Source organism: Tyto alba, unplaced genomic scaffold, assembly GCF_018691265.1.
Source record: "Tyto alba isolate M040663 unplaced genomic scaffold, T.alba_DEE_v4.0 Super-Scaffold_41, whole genome shotgun sequence".
Taxonomy (NCBI): Eukaryota; Metazoa; Chordata; class Aves; order Strigiformes; family Tytonidae; genus Tyto; species Tyto alba.
In genome coordinates, this window is record NW_024881317.1 from 326,429 (window position 1) to 347,721 (window position 21,293).

At 69.6% G+C, this 21,293-nt stretch overlaps 5 protein-coding genes across 5 annotated transcripts; 3 read left to right on the forward strand and 2 right to left on the reverse strand.

The window, feature by feature from the left end:
* The first annotated feature begins 353 nt into the window (after positions 1 to 353).
* Positions 354 to 2,361, forward strand: LOC122154571 (peptidyl-prolyl cis-trans isomerase FKBP8-like). The gene is given in 8 exon segments (XM_042804235.1): positions 354 to 766; positions 840 to 1,074; positions 1,076 to 1,177; positions 1,301 to 1,518; positions 1,591 to 1,763; positions 1,834 to 1,911; positions 2,022 to 2,125; positions 2,219 to 2,361. Coding segments are annotated over 8 exon segments (1,182 nt in total). The 5' UTR covers positions 354 to 531; the 3' UTR covers positions 2,256 to 2,361.
* Positions 2,362 to 2,695: 334 nt separating this feature from the next.
* SERF2 (small EDRK-rich factor 2) lies at positions 2,696 to 3,454 on the forward strand. Its single transcript, XM_042804237.1, has 3 exons — positions 2,696 to 2,823; positions 3,027 to 3,135; positions 3,231 to 3,454. The coding sequence occupies exons 1-3, from the start codon at positions 2,817 to 2,819 to the stop codon at positions 3,292 to 3,294; spliced, it is 180 nt and encodes a 59-aa protein (XP_042660171.1). The 5' UTR covers positions 2,696 to 2,816; the 3' UTR covers positions 3,295 to 3,454.
* Positions 3,455 to 6,760: 3,306 nt separating this feature from the next.
* On the reverse strand, positions 6,761 to 10,854 carry SERINC4 (serine incorporator 4). Its single transcript, XM_042804233.1, has 12 exons — positions 10,782 to 10,854; positions 10,529 to 10,675; positions 9,893 to 10,071; positions 9,711 to 9,790; positions 9,529 to 9,622; positions 9,254 to 9,465; positions 8,894 to 8,989; positions 8,693 to 8,819; positions 8,414 to 8,486; positions 8,100 to 8,151; positions 7,832 to 7,988; positions 6,761 to 7,386 (listed from the first exon to the last, which is right to left on the reverse strand). The coding sequence occupies exons 1-12, from the start codon at positions 10,830 to 10,832 to the stop codon at positions 7,170 to 7,172; spliced, it is 1,485 nt and encodes a 494-aa protein (XP_042660167.1). The 5' UTR covers positions 10,833 to 10,854; the 3' UTR covers positions 6,761 to 7,169.
* A 2,537-nt stretch (positions 10,855 to 13,391) lies between these two features.
* HYPK (huntingtin interacting protein K) lies at positions 13,392 to 14,290 on the forward strand. The gene is made up of 4 exons (XM_042804236.1): positions 13,392 to 13,601; positions 13,740 to 13,795; positions 13,944 to 13,995; positions 14,147 to 14,290. The coding sequence occupies exons 1-4, from the start codon at positions 13,416 to 13,418 to the stop codon at positions 14,240 to 14,242; spliced, it is 390 nt and encodes a 129-aa protein (XP_042660170.1). The 5' UTR covers positions 13,392 to 13,415; the 3' UTR covers positions 14,243 to 14,290.
* A 414-nt stretch (positions 14,291 to 14,704) lies between these two features.
* Positions 14,705 to 18,667, reverse strand: MFAP1 (microfibril associated protein 1). Its single transcript, XM_042804234.1, has 9 exons — positions 18,472 to 18,667; positions 18,167 to 18,386; positions 17,796 to 17,925; positions 17,300 to 17,487; positions 16,680 to 16,788; positions 16,446 to 16,606; positions 16,030 to 16,189; positions 15,475 to 15,564; positions 14,705 to 15,350 (listed from the first exon to the last, which is right to left on the reverse strand). Exons 1-9 carry the CDS (start codon positions 18,548 to 18,550, stop codon positions 15,168 to 15,170), a joined length of 1,320 nt encoding a protein of 439 aa, XP_042660168.1. The 5' UTR covers positions 18,551 to 18,667; the 3' UTR covers positions 14,705 to 15,167.
* Between the last annotated feature and the right edge of the window lie 2,626 nt (positions 18,668 to 21,293).

Below are 21,293 nucleotides of genomic sequence, written 5' to 3' on the forward strand. Positions count from 1 at the left end.
CCCGACCTTCGGGGCGCGGCGAATCCACCCCGTGATGGCGCCCGCCGCCCCCTGCACCCACCGGCCCGGCCCGCGGGGACCTGTCCTGTCCCTCCGATGTCGCCGGGCCCCCGGTTGCCCCGGCCCGGTTTCTCCGAGGCAGGTCACCCCACGCCGTGGCCGCCCTGGGTTCCCCGGTTCCATCCCACCCGCAGCCCCGGTACCGGAGCCACCCGTGCAGCTCCGTCCGCGGCCGCGGTACGGCCCGGAGTCCGGGAGCGCGGCGGGGCGATCCCGGGGGCAGCGGTGGGGCGGGGCGGCGAGATCTCCGCCGGGGAACTCGCCCTGAGCCGGCTATTTTTGCCGCCGGCCCGGGCTAATCCCCAGAGCCACCTCCCGGCATTAGGTAACGGCGCGGCGGGATGCGCTCGGCGGCGGCCCCGGCGTGCCCGGTGCGGGCCGGGGGCCGCGGGCGCCCGCCGCCGAGCCCCGGGAGGGCCCGGCCCGAGGCCGGCTGGTAGTGGCGGGCGGAGAGGCGGGCCGGGGGCGGGCATGCCGGGACCCTCGCCCGGCAGCTCCCCGGAGAGGCAGGCGGGGGCCGGAGGGCGGCCGCGGGGGCCCGGCCGGGGCCGGCGGGTGCGGTTCCGCCTGCTTCCCACCGCCATCGCGCTGCCGTCGGTGCGCGAAGAGGAGCGGCTCTTCTACCGGCGGCTGGAGGCGCTGGCGGCCCCGGGCCCCGGCGGCTTCGGGCCGCTCTTCGCGGCCGACGGTTGGAGCGACCTGACGGGTGAGCAGCCGCGGGGAGGGGTACCGGGCCCCGGGGGTCCCGGAGCGGCTCTGAGGGCCGCCTCTACCCGCAGAGGACCGGCTGCTGCGGAAACGCGTGGTGCAGGACGGGCGGGGCGGGCCGAGGCCGCGGCCGGGCCAGGAGGTGTCGGTGAAGGTGCTGGGCGCGCTGGAGGACGGAGGGCTGGTGGAGCGGGACCCGCGGCTCACCTTCGTGCTGGGCCACGGCGACGTGGTGCAGGTCAGCCCCGGCCGGGGCGCGGCGTGGGCGGAACGTCGCCCGGTGCCGCGCCCGGCCAGCCCCGCCGTGCCCGCGTCCGCAGGCCCTGGAGCTGGGTGTCCCCACCATGCAGCCCGGGGAGATCTCCTTCTTCCTCGCCGCGTTCCCCTACGGCTACGGCCGCCCGGGCAGGTAGGGCGGGCAGGGGCCGGGAAGGCAGAAGAAAGGGCCAGGAGGGCAGAAGGGGCCGCGGGAGCCGCGGCGGGCAGGAGGGCAGGGGTAGGGGGGCAGGGGCAGCCGGCACTGTGCCTGCAGGGAGCCCGACGTGCCGCCCGAGGCGCCGCTGCTGTTCGAGGTGACGCTGCTGGAGGTGCGGGACGGCCCCGACGGGCAGCTGCTGCTGCCTGCCGCTCGCCTGCTCCTGGGCGCGCAGCGGAGGCAGCGGGGCAACTTCCACTTCGCGCGGGGCGACTTCGCGGCAGCGCTGCGCTCCTACGGCCTGGCCCTGCGAGCCCTCGACGGCCCCGCCGCCGGTGAGAGAGGGCGGGGCGGGGGGGCCGGGGCTGAGAGGAGCCGGGGGTGCTGAGGCCGCGATCGCCCCGCAGCACCCCCCGGGCCACAGGAGGAAGAGGAGCTGCGGGAGCAGCGCGTCAAGTGCCTCAACAACTGCGCGGCAGCCGAGCTGAAGCTGCAGCGGGCGGGCGAGGCGCTGGCGGCCTGCGAGGCAGCTCTGCGCATCAGCCCTGAGAACGGCCGAGCGCTGCTCCGCCGGGGGCAGGTGGGCCCCGCACCGCCCCCCGCCGCCCCCCGCCGCGGCCGCCCGCCACCGCCCGCTCCTCTCCCCGCAGCTCCTGGCGCAGCAGGGCCGGGACGCGGAGGCCGCGCTCGTCCTCAGGAGAGCCCTGGAGCTGGACCCGGCCAGCAAGGTGCGGCCGGCGGGGCGGGCGGGAGCGGCGGGGCGGGCGGGAGCCCGGCTCGGGGAGCGCCGCCGGTGCTGCCGGGGCCCTGCCCGCCGCAGCCTCCCCGCCGCCCGCAGGTGATCCACGCCGAGCTCTCACGGCTGGTGAAGCGCCGGGGCCCCCCGGCCCACCCCGCTCCGCAGGAGCCCCTGCAGGGCCCGACGCCGCCGCCGAGCCCCGGGTGGGTAGGCGCGCCAGCGGACCGGGCCGCGCGGGGACGGACCGGCGTGGGGCCAGGCGCGCCGCGGGCGCTGACGGCGGTCCGTCCCCGCAGAGCCCCGGAACCACCCGCGGCGGAAGGAGCGGGCTGAGCAGCCCCGCGGAGCCCGCCCGGAGGAGCCGTCCCGCCGGGGATGGAGGAGAAGCTGCGGTGCCGCCCACGGCGCCGGGCCGAGGAGCGGGAAAAGCGCCCGCGCCCCGCTCTGCGGCCGCGCCTGTGCTGTGCCGTGCCGTGCCGTGCGGTGCCGTGCCGTGCTGTGCCGTGCCGTCCCGTCCCGTCCCGTCCCGGCGCTCCCGGCCCCGGCCCCGGCCCCGGCCTCAGCCCCGCCCCCCGCTCCCGTGGCCACGCCTCATCTGCTGCGTCACGGCTCCCCCCCTGCCCCGCCCCGCCCCCTGGCGCGTGGGCGCGGCTCCGGCGCCTGCGCCCCAGCTTCCGGCTTTTTCGCCCCCGCCGGCAGAACGGCGGCCGTGTAGCCCGCGGCCAATCAAGCGGGGCGTAGCCGGAGCGGTGCACCAATAGGAAGGCGGCGGGGGCGGGCGCGGCGCCGCGATTGGCCGCGCCGCGGCCTTAAAGAGCGGCGCGGGGCGGGGCGCGGGGGGGGGGGTCAGTGCGGGACGTGGCGGCGGAGCGGCGGGCGGGAGGCAGCGGCGCCATGACCCGTGAGTGCGGGCCGCGCCGGGGGGAGCGGGGCCGCGACCCGCCCGGGGGGACGGGAACGGGGGCGGGGGCGGGGGCGGGGGGGCGGTGCCGCCGCGACGCGCGATCGCGGGGCCGGGGGCGCGGGCTGGGCCGCGGGGCCGGGCCCGGGCGCTCGGGCCGGGCCCGCGGGCCGGGCCGTTCTGAGGCGGCCGCGCCGTCGCAGGCGGGAACCAGCGCGAACTGGCGCGGCAGAAGAACCTGAAGAAGCAGAGCGACTCGGGCAAGGGCAAGCGGCGGGACGACGGGCTCTCGGCCGCCGCCCGCAAGCAGAGGTGAGCACCGGGCCGGGACCGCCGCCCCCCCCCCCTTCCCGGTCCCCCCCCCCGGTGTCGGTACCGTGCCAGCCCGGCGACGCGCTCTCCCGCAGGGACTCGGAGATCATGCAGCAGAAGCAGAAGAAGGCCGACGAGAAGAAGGAGGGCGCCAAGTAGCCCCGGGCCGGGCCGGGCCGCCGCCGCCCCGGGGCCGGGCCGCCCGCCGGCAGGATGCCCAGCGCAGCCCCGGGGCCGGGCCGCCTCGCTGGGGACCCCGGCAGCGCCCCGCGCCCCTCTCGGGTCCGTCTCCTATTAAAGTAGCTTGTGGAGCCCTGCAGGCCCCGTCTCCTCCCTCCGTGCGCCCGGGCGGGGGGTCTGGGGCTGCCTGGGGAGCGGGCGGGGGGCACGGCCGCCGCGCCCCCCCCGGCCAGGAGGGACCGTTCGTGCCGGTGAAGAGGAGGGATGGCCTGAGCCGCGGGTGTTGTGGTACGGAGCGGCTGCATCTTCATGGTGAGGAGCAAAGATACGGGGCCTGGCTGGGGGGGGGTGTCTCCGTGGACATCGCCTGCGGGGTGGGAGCCGCCCGTGGGACCCCGAGTGCAGCTGCGGGCGGGTGGGACCCCCGGGGTCAAGGTGTGGGCTGGGGGAGGTGAGGGGAGGAGGGGGATTGCTGCAAGCCCGGAGGGATGGAACCAGGAGAGGGCTGCACTGGAGAGGGACAGGTTGCAGCGAGGGAGAGGAGGGCGGGGGGCTGCTCCTGGGGAGATGATGTGGGTCTGGGGGGGAAGGCGGCCGCGCCTGCCCACGGGCTGAGCTGTTCCTGCAGCCAGCGGGCCCAGCAGGAGCTGAAGCGGGGTGAGCTGCCGGCTCCGCGGCGTCTCTGGGCGCCATCGCAGTGGGGGGGCTGCGGGTGCAGAGGACGTGACGCCGGCAGCCGGCCCATCTCCTGCGCTGGGCCCAGCAGCAGCGCGGAGCTGCCCAAGGGGGGACGCTGAGCTCTGGGCCGGTGCTGCGGCCTCGGCTCCCCCCCTCCCTCCCCTCCGCTTCCCCGCGGGTCCCGCCGCCCCGGCAGGATGGAGCCCGGTGGAGCTGGGCGCTGCGGCGAGCAGGGCTCTGCGCCGGGCGAGGCGCAGCACCACCAGCACTCTGCTGGTACCGTCCTTGGCACTGGTCTCGCAGAGTGGGGAGCAGCGGGCGGTGGTGGGGTGCCAGGGGCTCGCTGTGGGCTGTGTGGACCCCCACTGCCCCTGGCAGGCCTGGCCGCAGGTCTGTTTTGTTCCCCACCAGCGTGAGTGGCAGCGGCCCCTCGGCCTGTGGGAGGGAAGGGTGGCTCAGGGCTCGGTGGGGCTGGCAGACTCCAGCCCTGCCGTGGCCCATCTCCTCCGCCGGCCGCAGAGCTCTGCACACACCGGCTGTCTCCTGTCACACCTGGGCCGTGCCCAGGAGCAGAGTGTGGTTCCAGACCTGACACAACACCAGCAAAAGGGAAAGGCTGGGGGGAAGCGCTCCTGCTGGTCCCCTGCCTTGCTTAGCAAGCAGCCCAGCTCGCTCCTGTCTCATTCCTGCTCCCCCTGGACCGTCTGGAGTGCAGCCCAGCCCTCCCCAAGGAAGCCCCAAAGCTTTTGCCCCTCTCCATGGGGCTGGGTGCCTGTCGGACCTTTCCCGCTACCTCGATGTCCTCAGTCCAGCAGCAGACGCTGCGGAAGCTGCTCGGGGAGCTGATGTAGAGGAGCAGCACACTGTGGGCTTTGTGGAAGTAGGACTGGGTGATGCTCTGGGGCCTGTAAGGCATTTTGCTGCTTTATCTGGAAGGTCATCACGCCTGCTGCGAGGGACAGTCGGGTGCTGTTCTGTGCCTCTGCCCTGGCTGGGGTGCTTCGGGGGGTTGTGGGATACCCAAGGGGGCTGGAGCTGTCCCCTCTGAACTCATTTGTGCAGAGGTGTGTTATGAAGCTGGACTTCCCTGTGCCCCCACCCCCTGCCAGCACCAGCTGGTACATGGGGTGGGGAGTGTGGGTTCCTCTCTTCTCTCGCACCCCTGGGCAGACGAGCAGCAGTGGGGTGCTGGCACAGGGTGTGAGTGTGCCCCGGCTCCCCCCAACCTGCCGCTCTGCACCAGAGGGGGAGCTACTGGTTACCCCTACCATGAAAGCAGGAAGCTTCCTCTTGCCGAGGTGCCTGGCAGAGCTGTGCTGTCCCTCTGCCTTGTCTCTTGGGGGGCTGGGGGCTTGCTGGGTGACAGACACCATGGTGAGGGGCCTGACCCCAGGAGATGTGGGCAAGCAGACCGGGGTGCTGGGCCAGGGACAGATCCCTCACCACTGTCCCCTAGTGGGAACTGGGGAGAGGCTCGTCCTCTGAGCTGTGGCTGCTGAGCGAGGTGCCAGGGCGGGGGGCACAGCCGGGGCTGCCCCTCCATCACTGGCCTGCTGTGGGTGGCAAGGGGGCTGCGCAGCTGGGTTGGGGGGGATGGCTGTGGGGCAGAAGGCATTTGGCACTGAGGCACCCTGTTAGGGGGTGCCTGGGGGGGGGCTCTGGGTCCCAGAGTGCCAGCAGCAGCCCGGGGGCTGGGGGTGCTGGCAGGGTGAGTGAGGGCAGCCTGGACCTGCGCCCTCAGCTGGCACAGGGGCTGTGTGGGACCCCCTAGCCCTGCAGGCACCCCATGCCTGGGGTGGCTGGGGACCCCCACGGACACCCAGTGTCACAGGGCTTGGAGGGATGTGCCAGCAGCTCTGAGCAGGCTGCCCAGCTGCCTGTGCTCACCATGGGGCCGAGCGTGGCAGTGTTGCCCCAACAGGCGCCTGGCCCCCCCCCCAACAGTAGCAGGGCAGGCAGGAGTGTGTGGGGTCTGGCAGAGCCCCCCTGGCTGCTGGGCTGTGTGCGGGCAGGGTCTCCTGCAGAGCTGGGGACATCCCTACTGTCTGTGGGTCCCCGACAGCCCCGGCTTACTCCAGTAACCATACTGGTACCCCCACCCAGTGCCTCTGGCTCCCCCCAGTCTCCCCTCCTGCCAGGCCTGCTGAGGAACTGGGTGTTGGTGTCTGAGGGGGGCTCTGTCCATCTGTCTGCCTGTCCATCCATCCTCCGCGGGGCTTTGCTTAGTTGCAGAGAGTGGACGGGCTGGAGGGGGGCCTGGGCGCGCTGTGCCCCCGTTCCCAGGGAGAGGGGAGGCTGCTGTGGTGGGACGGGACAGGAGGAGCTGGAGCCAGGGCTGCACATTGTGCTCATGGGACCCCACCGTCTGGCATTGTCCCCAGTGTCCTGGGGCAGGTCCTTAGCCAGGGGGCTCAGCTGGGCCAGGCGGGTGTCCTGATGGCTCGCAAGCACCTTTCGGGCCAGTGCCCCCAGCATCGCATCATGCTGGACCCTCCCTGCGTCCTGGGGGAGGCTGGGTCCTGAGCTGGGGGCGTGCTGGGAGCACCGGCTACAGGCTGAATGCCCTCCTGGAGCCCTGGACCCTCAGCCAGCGCTCCCTGCCCTGCCACCTCCCTGTTTGTCCCCCCGCTCCAGCACAGCCACCCCGAAAGCACCGTTGGCCACGGCTGCCGCATGGACGAGGCCGGTGCTGGGGCTCTGCGGGCACCTCCGTGCCCACCCGCACGGCTGCAGCCTGCGCGGGGGCGGACGGCACAGGCTCAGCTCAGAGTTTTATATAAAAATGTATTTAAGGAGCTATTTACAACGAGTGCACTGCCAGCGAGTGAGCTGAGACGTGGAGGCAGCTGGGGCAGAGCCCCGCTCGCCAGGCTGGCCCTGGGCTAGGGCAGGAGCTGCCTCCCTGCCTGGAGGGAGCCTGGCAGTAGCCAGGGCTGAGCACTGGCCACCCCGGCTTGCTTTGGGTGGCCACAGCCCAGTGCAGGACCTGTGTCGCCGGGAGCACCCACCTCCTGGGTCCCCCTCAGGCTCTCCGATGCTGCCATCTCCTGGGACAGGGCATCAGGGGAGGCTGGCGGGACCCGGCGGGGCCAGGGCACAAGCACCGGGCATGGCAGGGACCAGCCCCGGCTGCTGCCGCCGTGTGCGGGGACGGGCACAGTCCGTCTCAGCAGGGACTACGTGGAGACGCTGACGCGCTGCGGGACGCGCCGTCGGCGCAGGACGCGCGGGACCGGGCTGCTGCGGCGGTGCGGGGGGGATCCGCGGGGGCAAAGGGGGCTCAGCAGCAGCCACAGGTAGAGCAGGACGCAGGCCCAGCACGAGGACACCTTCACCCAGAAGGTCGACCAACTGCCGTGCGTGAAGGTGGTCTCCAGCACCGCGGTCTCGTAGCTGGTGGGACAGGGCAGGCGTTGGGCGCCTGCGGGACGCCGATACGGGGGGATCCCGGTGCCGGCTGCGGTCACCCCATGTCCCGGCAGCTGCGGGTCCCTGGGCACACCCACGGAGCCCCCCCGGCCCTGCAGACCCCGGCCCATCTCGCTGCAGCCGTTGGCGGGGGCTGTTGGTTGGAGCGGTGGGGGTCTGCGGGTGCAGAGCCATGTGCTTCCCCCGCCGGCACCAGCTTGGTGACACCGGCATGGCCCGGAGCAGAGGGTGGTGAGGAGCGGAATGCCGCAGCCTGAGCCCGCGCTGGGAGCGGGTCGGAGCTGGCGGGGCGATGGTGCCGGGGGGGTGACGGCGCTGGGAGGGCTGCAGTCCAGGCTGGGCGGCTGCAGTAGCAAGAGGGAAGGGGGAGCGAGAGCAAGGAGGGCTGGGCAGCAGCCCGGGGCCCTACCTGAACCAGTTGGTGAGGGTCATCATGACGTAGAGTGAGGCGAGGAAGAAGACGAAGTGGAAGGCTGAGTAGCTGTAGACCACCCGTTCTCGCTCGTCCTGGATGATGCACTGTCCCTCAGCGATCTCCTCTGCTTGCTCACACGGCAGCGTGGCGCCTGGGAGAGCACAGGGGCACAGTGGCTCCTGCACCCCCCTCCTCACCAGCACCCTCAAGCCGGGACACAGGCGCCCGAGCACAGGTCACCCAGCACCCACCCTGCACCCACCTCTCAGCTCCTCCTCCATCTTCTCGGGGCAGCAGAAGCAACAGGAGGGTTTCTGCAGCGAGAGAGCAGCGTGGTGGCAAACTACTGCCGGGGCAGGGCAGCCCAGCCCCACAGCTGCTGGGCTGAGCACCGCCGCAGGATCCGGCCCTGCCTGGCTCCGAGGAGCTGGTGCAAGCGGGGGGGTGCGCCGTGGGAAGCCCCCCAGGCTTGGCTGGACGAACCTGCCCCGGGATGGGGGACTGGGGCAGCAGGTCTGGGGTGCCCGTGGCAGGAGGGCACGGGGCACACCTGGCGGGGGGAGCATCCGTACTCACTCTAAACTCGAAGCTGTAGACTTTGACCATCCAGAAGGGCCCGAAGATCTCGGCGAGGTAGGAGGCTTCATTACTGCGCCCGGGAGAGAGGCAGATTCGGTGACATGGGCACCCACCACCCTGTGCCAGGCCCGCAGCCCGCCCCACGGATCTGACAGACATCCCCCGGCTGTGCTGGCCGTGCCACAGGCTGGGGACAGGGTCCCCGCCGGGCTGGCTGTGCCCGGGAGGGACGGTGCTGCAGGCGCCCTGCCTGCCCCGCGCCGCGGGCACACGCACCATGCGAAGAGCACGCAGGCGTACATGATGGCAGCCCCCAGGACGGCGACGGTGGTGTCGTCAGTCTGCAGCTCGTCCCGCCGGACGCCCGGGAAGCAGAGCGTGAGGTTCTGCCCCTTGTAGAGCACTGTGGGGAGGCGGAGGTGAGATGGGCGAGCACCCCAGCGGGGAGGGCTGCTGGCGGTGGGTGGGAGCACCCACCTCTCTCCGGGGGACGGCTGGACAGCGCGGAGAAGGTGAGGTACATCACGTAGCAGCTGATGATCGAGGACTGCAGCAGTCCTGACCGCGGCTGCTCTGCAAGGGTGGGGGGGTCACAGCTGCTGTCACAGCCCCCGGCATGCCACGAGCTGGAGGAGGGGCTCCACGCGGGCCCTGGGCAGCCCCCTCCCACCACTCCCGTGCCCAACGCCCTGCGCCGAGGCTCAGGCGGAGCTGGCGGGAGCCCTGGGGAGTTGGGTCCACCCTGGGTGTCCGAGTGCTGTCCCTGGGCTGGGACCCCCCCAGCCCCAGGACGTGGCCAGCCCTGCGACGCGGTGGCCCACGCCACGCGGTACTCACTGAGCCGCACACAGGGCGTGATGGAAATGAAGGACACGATGCCGCAGAGGCTGCCGTTGACGGTGAGCAGCACCTTGTTGAGGAGGCAGGCGGCCGGGTGGGTGTAGTAAGTGTAGAGGAAGGTGAAGGCGGCGGAGGCAAGGGTGTAGAAGGCGGCCGTGGCCAGCAGCACGGCCAGGTACCAGCGCTTGTCCTGCGCAGCGCCCGTCAGCCTGCCGGGAGAGCGGGTGAGGGCCAGCAGCGGGCAGGCGCCCGCCCGGCACCCCGGCACTCACCAGTTCTTGTTCCAGGTGTGTGCAAAGGCGGTGATCAGCACCAGCTGGATGAGGATGAAGGTGAAGCCCCCGCAGACGCCCGTGTAGTGCCAGACTGGGGGGAGAGGGCAGAGGGAGGGCTAGCACAAGGGAGGGACACTCAGGGGCCCGGGATGCCAGCTTGGGCAGGGTGGGGGACACACCTTGGATGAAGCCATCCTCGGGGATGAAGAAGCTGGCGGCCCAGAGCCCCACCAGGACCAGCAGCTTCAGGAACCAAAACCTGCGGGGCAGCGAGCGTCAGGGAGACGGGGCCCCCGGTAGCCCCCGTCCCTGGGCAGCCCGCCCCGGCCCCACGCCCCGGCCCCACGCCCCGGCCCTGTACCCGTTGTGGAGCTGAGCGCGGCAGTCGGTGCTGGAGCGCACGTTGAGCAGCAGGGCAGCCTGCGCCAGGTGGAAGCAGGCGGTGCCGAAGCAGACCCGGTACACGGCCGAGGAGCCCACCAGCCGCTCGCAGTCTGTGCCGCCAGGCAGGTGGTCGCACAGCACCACCGAGAAGGGCACCTGCAGGTACGGAGAGCGACGGGACGGGGGTGCTGGCGTGCCCAGCACCCCTTGGCACCAACGGGATCCAGCACCCGTGGGCTCCTGACACCCCCAGCAGTCCCAGTACCTTCTCTATCCCCAATACCCCTGGGACCCTCAGCACACCCAGCATGCTGGGCATCTCCGGCACTCCTGGACACCCCTTCCTCCTGGGCACCTCCAGCACCCTTGGCACTCCCAGCAGCCCTGTTACTCCCAGTATCCCCAGCGTCCCAGTACTCTTGACACCCCAGGCAATTCTGGCGCCTCCAGTGTTCCCGGGACCCCTAAATGCCCCTGGGATGCCTGGCACCCGGCACCTCCAGCGCCCTTGGGACCTCCAGCACCCCCAGCACTTATGGTACCCCTGGGGCTCCCAGTGCCCCTGCCACCCCTGGCATCCCAGCACCCTGGGTGTCCCAGCTCCCACCATCACCTTCTCCCTGATGACCTGGGCCACAGTGCGGGACAGCATGAGGCAGCACACGGCAGAGGCCAGGACATGCAGGAGCGTATAGAGGATGCGGGTGCCCGTGGACAGGCGGAGCCCGCGGCAGGATCTGCAGCCACAACCGCAGCACAGCTGGGGGGAGCATGGTCAGAGGGGACCCCGCTGGGCCAGAGCTGCCACCCAGCCTGGCCTGGCCCCCCCAGCCCAGTCCAGCCCCCACCAGTCCCCTCAGTCCCACCTGGCAGAGCACTGAGTGCAGGATGCGGCCGTGTGTCCGTGTGCCCGCCATGTCCCAGCTCGGCTCTGCCCCTGCCCTGATGGGATTAGGGGGATTTTCGGCTCGGCCCGCCCCACCATCTGCTCGCTGCTACCTCCCGGCAGGCCCCCCCAGCCGCTCTGTGGGGAGCCTGTTCAGGGCCCACCAGTGACTCCTGGCTATGAGGACCCCTGCCTGGGGCCCTGGCCCCTCACTGGCAGGATGAGGCCACGGCAGCCAGCTTGGGGACAGGCGCACACGGGGTGCTGTCCCCTGCACGGCGATGGCTGGTCCCAGAAGGGTGCCTCGCAGTGTGACTGGGGGGCGTGGGGGTACCAACATGTTTGGGCTGCGGCTGCGCAGGGCTCACCCAGCGCCGAGGCTCTCACCCTTCCCTTCCTCCCTGTCCTGGGTTGAGTGAGTGGTGGAGTTTTTTGGTGGCAGGGGAGGGGGCTATCGGGGCGGCCCCCTGTGAGAAGCTTCTCGAAGCTCCCCCAGCTCCACGTCAGCTCCACTTCTGTTTGGGAAATTGAGCCAATCGGCTGCACCTCTGCGATAACGTATTTAAGAAGGGACGTGGTGACGAGCAGTGGGACTGGTGAGGAGGAGTTGCTGCAGCTGCGTGAACACCAAGGTCAGTGGAGGAACGGAGGAAGAAAGGAGGGGGGAGGTGTGCCGGAGCAGAGACCCCCCTGTATCCTGTGGGGAGACGGCAGGGCGGCCCCCCCCTGCCACCCATGGAGATCTACGGTGGAGCAGACATTGATTTACAGCCTGTTGTTCCTGCTCGGATGATCAAGGTTCTGTGCCCGAAGAAGGCTGGGGTCTCATGGGAAAAGGCAGCCCCGCTGCTGTAATTCAGTGCTGGGAGGATTGCAGCATGCGGGGGAGTCCCACGCCGGAGCAGCTCGGGAAGGGCTGCAGCCGTGGGAGGGAATCCAGTCGGAGGAAGTTAGTGACCCATGACGGAGCAGTGTGGGGAACGCTGCGGCCCGTGGGAGGGACTCAAGTCGGAGAAAGTTTGTGGAGGACTGTCTTCTGTGAGAGGGGGACCACGATGGAGCAGGGGGTAACAAGTTTTGGACACTCCCCTCACCGAAGATGAAGGAAGTGGCAGCGCTGATTGCAGCCCCCATTCCCTGCCCCTGCGCCACTGGGGGAGGAGGTAGAGATATCGGGAGCAGAGCTGAGCCCGGGAAGAAGGGAGGGGTGGGGGGAAGGTGTTCTCAAGATGTGGCAATGCTTCTCACTGTCCTGCTCTGTTACGTGTTGTTAGTGTCTGTAATAAATGTATGTTCTTTTTTTTCTTCCCCTAACAAGTCTGCCTTTTGCTTGCGATCATAAAAGGGGGATTTTCCCCCATCCCAGTCCTATCTTGAGCCCCAAGCCTGGCTCTCTGTCCCTTCCCATTGCTGGAGGGGAAGGGAGAGAGAGCTGCTGCATTGTGGTTGGCTGCCAACCAGGCCTAAACCGCGACACTCCCCCGCAGCGAGGAGGCCGGGGTGGGCAGGAGGCGGGGGGGACGGAGCTGGGACAGCTGACCCAGTGGCCAAAGGGGCCCGTGGCGGTGAGACCGCAGGCAGAGGCAGAGGAAGGGTTTTGGCTCCCAGTGTGGCTGCTGCTTGGAGACTGGTTGGGCTCCCGGCTGCTGGTGGGAGGCCATGAAAGACTGCCTTTACAGTGCTGGGGTTTGCTTTATTTTCCCCCTTTCCTTCACAGGTTAAAGTGTCTTTCAACTCATGACTTTTTTTTGCTTTTGAGCTTTCCATTCTTCCCACTGCTCCCACCTGGGCACCCAGCCCTGCGGGGCGAGCACAGAGCTGCCACCGTGGTTTGTCCCCCGAGGTCCACGGCAGTGCTGAGACGGCAGCAGGGCTGGCCCCGGCTGCTGCGCGGGGAGGAACGTTCCCGGCACCGGCAGCCCGGTGTGGCCACGCACGGCAGGGCCCCTCACACCCACACGAACACCCACTGCCTCACAGCCGCCCCGGGCACGGACATGTCCCTCTGCCACGCACCTGGGTCTGCCTGTCCTTGTGCCTTCGGTGGCCAAGCCTCGTCTCCTGCCCCACTCACAGTGGCACAGGGACCCGCGTGGGAAGGGCTCCCTGCCCCACGGCACCCCGAGGTGCTGGAGCCCCGCAGCGTGGGGGGCGGCCGCGGGTACAGTCTGTGCCGCCCGGGCGCCCGGGCCCACGCACGGCCCGGGGAGGCCGGTCCCGTCCTCCCGTCGCGTGTGATCACGGCGGGAGCCAGATCGGGAACCCCTAACCCCCTAACCCTCTGACTGGCTTAGCGCCGGGCACCCCGGGGCCGGCGGGCAGAGCGCGCCCTCCTCCGCCCGGGCCCGCGCCTCGGCGGTGGCAGCGCCCGGCAGCCGCCGCCACCGAGCCCCCCCCCCCCCCCCCCGAGCCCCCCGGGATGCCCGGCCCCGCGGCACCGGCGGGGACCGGCGGGGGGGCGGGGCTTGTCGGCGATGGGGCGGGACCTGGCGGGTAGGGGGCGGGGCCTGGAGGGGACCAACGCCGTGCCCGGCGCCGCGCTGTCCTGCCGGAGCTGCTGCTCGGTGGTTCCGGCGGCCGCACGTGACCGGAAGCGGGGCGCGGCGGCGGCGGCATGGCGGCGGAGGGGGATGTGGAGCTGGAGCTGGAGACGGAGCCCAACGGGTCCGGGGGTAGCGGCGATGGGGCGGGCGGGCGGGCGGCAGAGAAGCCGCGGAAGCACGACAGCGGCGCGGCGGACCTGGAGCGCGTCACGGACTACGCGGAGGAGAAGGAGATCCAGAGCTCCAACCTGGAGACGGTGCGGCGGGCGGGCGGGGCGGGACCGGGACCGGGACCGGGACCGGGACCGGGCCAGGCGCTGCCTGCGGGGCCGGGGCCGAGCCCGTCCCGCCGGGCGCGGCGCTGAGCCGCCCGGTGACCGCGCTCGTCCTGGCAGGCCATGTCGGTGATCGGAGACCGGAGGTCCCGGGAGCAGAAAGCGAAGCAGGAGAGGTAACCGGCCGTGCTCGCCCGGGGCTCCGGGGGCCGTGCCCCTCCCGCGCCGGGTCACCTCCCGGGCCGCGGCTTCCCCGGGAGCGGGGGCCCGGGCTCCTCCCGGGGCGGGGACGGTCACCGGAGCTTTGTCCGTCTCTTGCCGCAGGGAGAAGGAACTGGCAAAAGTGACGATCAAGAAGGAGGACCTGGAGCTGATCGTGAGTAGGGCGGGCGGTGGCACGCCCCAACCCCTCGTCACCAAAGCGGCACCCGGGGCCAGCGCGCCCCTGCCCGCTTGGCCCCGGGATCGGGTGGGCGCACGGCGGGGTGGCCCCCGCTGCCGCCCCCCTCACGGCACTTCCCCCGCAGATGACGGAGATGGAGATCTCGCGGGCGGCAGCGGAGCGCAGCCTGCGCGAGCACATGGGGAACGTGGTGGAGGCGCTCATCGCCCTCACCGACTGAGCGCGGGGCCCGCGGCGTGTTGCGCACCCAATAAAGGCACCGGTGGGACTGGGCTGTCACTGTGGTCGGGGGGGGGGGGATCTGCCTGAGCACCCACACACGCTGCTCATCCTGCTTTTAAAGCACACCCAGGGGCTGCGGCTCCCGCTGCTCTTGGTGCACTTGAGGTCTGACTAGCGGGGCCAGGATTGGGACGAGGGGGGCAGGGAGTGCCTGAGCCCCCCCAGCCCCCATGAGGGGTTTCGTTAACATCCCCATGGGACTGCTGTGTCCCAGGGGCTGCAGCAGGGAACCTCGTGTCTCCCGTCTTTGGAAAGCACTGTTAACATGGTGGGTGGAGCTGCAGCCCCCGGCACAAGGGTGATGGCTACCGTGTCCTCTTCCCAGGCCGGCACATCCCTGAGATGGGCCAGCCCATCCTGGCTCGCAGGAGGCCACACACCATAGCCAGCACAGCCAAAATGTGTAACAAAACAACTGCTTTAATCAAACTGACCCCCCGCCCCCTCCCCCGCACAGGTAGAAAAGCCGAGCCCTGCAGGAACAGGGTGAGGAGACAGGGTCACCACTGTTCCACACCAAAAAAGGGCCCGAAGTGACAGTGAGGAAAGTACAAGCGCTAGGGAGATGCTGTGGACCAGATGGGTATAAAAGTCCGTTAATTCCTCCAAAAGTGGGCGTGCTCCCGCACAGTGCTGTCAGGCACTGCCCAGGCTCTCGCGGCAGCTGCTGGTGGGACTGGTGTGGCTGCGGGCCTGGCCAGCACAGACCGGCCCACATCCTCCACGGTGCCCGGGCAGGGAGCCCACAGGGGCAGGGGAAGGGCTGGCTGGTCACCACACGAGTCCTGGCACAGCGCTGCGTCCCTTCTGTCCCTGCCCAGGCTCCCGGCAGCTGGCAGAGATGCGCCCTCCTGCCCCTACCCTTAAGTGGTTTTTCGCTTCTTGGCTGAGGGTCTCTCAAAGACATCCCGTACGCCCGCTGCTTTCTGCTTAAAGAACTTGGTGTTCTGTGCGCTCTCCTGGCCCCAGGCAGAGTCGAAGGAGGTGGTGTCCTGGTCCACCAAGTGCGTGTACTTCGTCCGCCCCGAGCGCCCAAAGTTCTTGACCTGGGGAGCAGAAGAGCTCGTGAGCAGCTGTCCAGGGAGGATGTGGGGACCTGCTGCTCCCCCTGAGGAACCCCAGCCCCCCAGGGTGGCACGCAATGGGGCACCCTCCAGCCAGCACACCCACCTGCATGACTTTGGGCAGGATGGTCTTGTTGAAGTGGTCCTCGAGGGTCGGGGCGCTGAAGTCCCTCTTGTACACCTCCTCATCCTCATCCTGCAGGAAAGGGACATGCCTGTTCAGCCTGCAAGTCTCCAGAAAGTGCCAGTGCCCAGCACAAGCGGGGAAGAGCCACCAGACGCCAGCGTGGCCGCTCCATGGGGGCTGCCGTGGTGCTTGCAGTGCTGTTAGCCTACTGCTGAACGTGGGGGACACCGGCATTGACCCCCAGGCCTGCCTCTGGTGCCCACCCTCACATCCCCTCAGGCCCCTTCTCCAGAGCCCGGGCTGTAGCCCACACGGAGCTGGTTGGGTTCTGAGTGGGTCCGCTTGCCCTCTCCCACCCGTGTTGGTGTCACCGCTCCTCACCCTCTGCCGCAAGAGCTGGCCGAGTTCAGAGCATTCCCCCTCACTTTGCTGCCTTCAAAAGGCTGGCTCGTCCCAGGGCACCCCCAGCCCCAGAGCACGAGGGTGGGGGGCTCCCCCCCGGCGCCTCGCACAGCCCCTCACGGCACCACTCACCATGAAGAAGGCGCCGCGGTGGTAGTACTTCTGCAGGAACTTGTATTTGCCCTTCACCGCCTTGTTGGTGATGACCTTGCCGTTGGCGCGGAGCTCGGCGCGGCGCTCCTCCTCCGTCAGGTTCCGCATGCGCTCAATCTCTGCCTTCTCCTTCTCCATGCTGGGCAGGAGAGAAACCCCTGAGACCCCGTGTCCCCTCAGCACCCTCCGGGAGAGCTCTTGCTGCCCGAGGGATTGCAGATTTGCTGACTCCGTAGGGGAGCGAAGGCAGCCTGAAGCAGGCAGGAGGGGCTTGGGGCACTCGGTCTAGCTAACACCATGCTGCCAAGGGGAAGCCTGAGGAAGAGGCGCCTCAGCTGCCCACAGAGCCCGGGGCTGTGGGCTCTCAGCCTTCGGTTTATGCCGATGATACTTACGCTTCTCGTTCTTCACGGTCCCGTTTAATACGCTTCAGCTCACGTACTTTCCAAGCCTCATACTCTTCCTCGTCATTCTCATCATCTGTATCAAGTGCGTCCAGTGCTGCCAGTGAGCGCTTGTTCTCCTCCAGCTCCTTCTTCGCTTCCTCTTCCACGATCTGCAGCAAGAACCAAGCTCAGCTTGCTGCAGCAACTGCCCTGCCGCGCCACCGTCAGCCCGCCCCTCGGCACCTTGAGCGTGTACTTGCGCCTCTCCTCTGCCAGCCTCTTTGCCTCCTGCTCCAGCTCCTTCTGCTTCAGGGCCTCTGCTTCTCGCTCCTGAACTGTGATCCGGTCCTTCCTGCAGGCAGGGACCGCAGCAGCCTTCAGCCTCCCTGGGAGCCAGCGCAGCCCCCCTGCAGCCCTGCCCCCCTGCAGCTGCTTTCAGCCTTTGCTCTCTCCAAGGCCGGAGCGAGGCGCTGGGCTCTGCCCTTTCCAGCATCGCCCACGCTGGGGCTGCCACGCTGTTCCCCGACGGCTGCAGTCACCCACGCCAGAGCGAGCCCCCGGCTGCGGGGCACGGCCTCCCGTACCACCATGCAGCACTCGCCCGAGGGTTCAAGGCAGACCCCACTGCAGCTTCGACCCAAAGCCCAATCCCAAGGCAAGTGACGAGGGGCTGGCGGTGCTGGGATGGCCCCTCGCTCCCCAGCTCTGCCCTGCCAGGCTGTGACAGTTGCTTCCCCTCCGGGGAGCCGACCCACCGCCCCACGGTGAGGAAGAGGAGACCACGGCAGTGGCATCTGCTCAGCCCCCAGCTCCCGACTTCCGCGTCCTTGCCCAGGGCTGACCCACACGGCCGTGCCACCCACTTGCGGATGAAGACAGGTTTGAGGCGCGGCTCCATTTCATCCTCGCTGTCCGTGTACTCCTCGTACTCAGACTCTGACTCGGACTCTTCTCCCGATCGACCCTCATCCTCCAACTCCATCACTTCCATCTCCTCGGTTTTTCTCTCCTGTGCTCGCTGACGCATCATCCCGCGCCGACGCTCAATCTCCTAATGGAGACACGCGCGGAGGAGTCAGACCACCAGCCCCGCTACCGCTTCCCTCTCGCTCTTCTGTCAAAAACCCACGATGCCTGGAGTGTTGGCTGCGAGGTGATGCACCCATCCCTCCGCATGCACGGTGGCCTCTCCCAGCGTCCCATCCCACGCAAGAGGACGGTAACCCACCAGTTAAATCACAGCTAGCTATGACACTTGTCCGGCTCCACCAGACAGCACACGCGTCCGTGCAAAAGGCAGCGCCAGCCCGTGCCGTTCAGGGGTTTCCCTCAGCCCATTCTTCAGCTCTGCAAGCGCACCTCATCATCGATCTCTTCCTCCTCCTCTTCGCTGGTGTCCTCCCGCTCCAGGCGCCAAGCTTCCCCCTCCACCTCCGAATCGCTTTCTCCAACCACTTCAGGCTCCACGATTTTACGGTGTCTTGCCAGCCTGCAACAGACCCCAGTTAAACAACGGCACTTGGAACGTAAAGAGGCTGCAAGAAGACGACTACTCATAAATCGTTCCTAATGGGGCTGGGGTGAACGCTGGAACTGCGGAGGGTGGGCAGACCCCAGCGCCCGTGTTCCTTCCCAGGGGCTGGAGTGGCCGGGCACCGGCAGCTCCTCCCGTCCGTGCTCCCCGTGGGAACGGAGCTCCCAGGGGGAAACCTCCCTGTTGCCACACTCACCGCTCCTCCACGTCTTCGGCGATGCGGTTCTGGAGGCGCCGGAGCCGGGGGTCGTTGGCGAGCTCCTCCTCCTGCTCCTCAGGCTCCACCTCCTGCTCCTTCGCCTTCTTGATGAACTGGAACTCCTCATCCTCCTCCTCCGAGGACTCCATGGGCGCGTAGTCGGGCCGCTTCCCCGACACGTACCGCTTCACCTTCACCTTCTCCATGGAGAGCTCGCCTGCGGGCGGCGGGGCCGTCACCGGGGGCCCCGCGGCCGTCACCGGGGGCCCCGCCGCCGCCCCCCGCCGCCCCCCGCCACTCACCCTTCTCGTTGCGGACGGGCACGGCGCCCGCCGTGGACTGGATCGGCGGCTGCTTCATGAGGGCGCTGGGGACCGACATGGTGGCGGCGGGACCGGGACCGGGACCGGGACCCGGCACGGGAGCGGGAGCGAGGCCGGGACTGGGTGGGGGTCGAGCAGCGGCCGCCGCCAACCGCTCCCCGCAGCCGCTCACCCGGAACGGGAACCGCGCGCCCACTTCCGCCGGAAGCGGAAGCCGGCCGGCGGCGTGTCACCGGAGGTGGCGGCACAGGGGGCGCTTCCGGTCGGTGCCCGGTGCTCGGCCCCGGCCCCGCCGCGCTCTGCCCCCACGGCCGGTCTCCAGCCCCTTTCCCCGGGGCAGGGCTCCCGTGGGACCGGCCTCCCGTGCCGCGGGGCCCCGCCCGCCGCCACCCCCGTTGGGCGCGGGAGCGGTTTGTTGGGGCCGAGCCGGACCCCGGGGCGGGGGGGGGGGGGGGGGCTCGGCGGGTTGCGGGACGCATCCCGCTTCTGGCGGGGCTGCCGGGATGAGCCACCGGTGGGTCCGCATCCGCTCCCGGTGCAGCGGGGACACCCCCCCCCCCGCCGTGCCGCTGGGGCAGCCCCGGCGCTGACGTGTGTGCCGGGAAGGGCCGCGGCCGGGGCCGTCTGCCGCCCTGTGCCGCCTTCTCGAAACAAAGGATGAGGTTTTGGTCTTCTGAGAAGTCTTATCTGCCGGCACCCTGCGGCTGGGGATCTGGGGAGCAGAGGGGCCAGAGCTGTGCTTTAACCCTGTGCTGACGGGTGCCTGCCCTGCCCCCGCCGGAGCGGGTGCCCACCCCGGAGAGGGTGCCCTCGCTGGAGAGGGTGCCCACCCCAGAGAGGGTGCCCTCACCAGAGAGGGTGCCCACCCTGGAGCGGGTGCCCTCGCCGGAGCAGGTGCCCACCCCAGAGAGGGTGCCCACCCCGGAGCGGGTGCCCACCCCGGAGCAGGTGCCCACCCCGGAGAGGGTGCCCACCCCGGAGAGGGTGCCCTCGCCAGAGTGGGTGCCCACCCCGGAGCGGGTGCCCACCCCGGAGCGGGTGCCCTTGCCAGAGCAGGTGCCCACCCCGGAGCGGGTGCCCTCACCAGAGTGGGTGCCCACCCCGGAGCGGGTGCCCACCCCGGAGCGGGTGCTCTCATGGCCGTGGAACAGAGGCTGTGCAGGTTGAGGCCAGCGCTGGGGGTGGCAGCCAGGAAGCCCCAAAAGCAAGCGTGCTTTTCCAGTGGGTGGGTCGGTGCGGGAGCACGATCCCAGAGGAAGTGCTGGGGAGTTCTCCTTTTGGCGCCCTTGGCTGGGAGATGTCCCCCTGGGCGACTCATTCAGCCGGTCTCGGGGAGCACGGACCCCATTCTCGGCAGCAGTGCCGCCCAGGGTCGGGGGGGTGAACCCAGCCCCTGCAGCGCTGACTGGGGCTGCCCTGGGCTGGGTCCCTGCCGTGCGCTGGGGGAAGGCTCTCCCTTGTCTCAGAGAACCCTGTTTCTGCTGCAGGCAGAGCTGTGGGCTCTCCCCGGGGCCCCCCTGCTTCAGCGCATTCTTGCCGTGCTGGAAGAGGTGGGACAGGGTGTGCGGCAGGACCCCGGCACCGCGGACCCCCCTTGGTGCCCCATAGCTCGTGGTTTGCCTTGGTAGCCGAGGTGTTGGTAGCTTTATAGTCCTACAGCAACTGATGGTCCTCCCAGCCTCGTCCAGGAATAAGCAACAGCTCGTCCATGTGTTTCTGGCCTCTGCGCCCAGACGACAGCCGGAGCTCCCGCTCTGCATTGGGTTATCTGATGAGATATTAATCTTAAGTGTTATCGCAGTGTGTTCCTGCCTAGTGAGGCCTGTGCCACCGTGGCAAGGAGCGAGCTTCAACATAGGACGTGGTGGAACAATTAGATGCAGCGGTTAAAGGAAAGCTTGTGAAAGGCACACAAAGCACATAATGTCCCGTTCAGGTGAAGCAAAGCTAAAGACTTTGGCAAACAGGGAAATGCTTTCACAGCCTGGCTCGGTTCTGTGGCTGCAGGCGTTGGGAGGCCGGGGCGAGAAGCGGCTCTTGGCCTGTGATGTGTCTTTCTCTGCCCCGTGTCCCCTCGAGAGGCACAGCCGAGCTGGGGAGCCGAGTGCCGGCATTGCCCGCGCCGGCTGAGCCCCCTGTTCCCGGGGTGGTGCAAGGCTGCGCGGGCTCGGCAGCCGCCGGCGGGAGCGAGCCCGGAGCACGGGCCAGTCTGTGCCCCGGTGCTCTGCCAGCTTGCCAGTGAAAACCTGCCCCTGCCAGGCTTTGGGCTAGATCTGTGTGTCCGTACCTGTGAGCACCCCCTCCCCAAACGGGGCGCTTGCCGAAGGGCCGTGGGTGGGTTCTCCGCCCTGGTGATTCCCGCACACGTGTACTTGTGTTCCCGTGCGTGTCACTGGTGTGGAGGACCCCGGGTGCCGCAGCGTTAAGGGGCCGGGATGTCCCTGCACCTGCACAGCTGCAGTTGTGGGGGACAGGCGACGGCAGGGTGTGATGCACCACCGCCCGGAGCAGGCTGTGGGTCGATACCTTGGCGACATCACAGCTGCTGATGACAAAGGCAGAGGCAGATAAAGTTACAGAACCGCCCTGAGCCGCTGCTGTTTGTTTCTGCAGCTGTACCGCAGAGCAAGGTCAGGCTGTTTGGGCTTGGCCTTGAGTCCCCTGCGTGAGACCACAGTGAGATGTTGTGTCTGGGAGCGTGGCTATGAATAGAGCCTCTCAAACCGGTGGGGCCACAGCAGTCCCAGCTCCGGGGGCACCGGGGCTTTCCCAGGAGCCATCTGGTCACGTCCAGCGGTGCG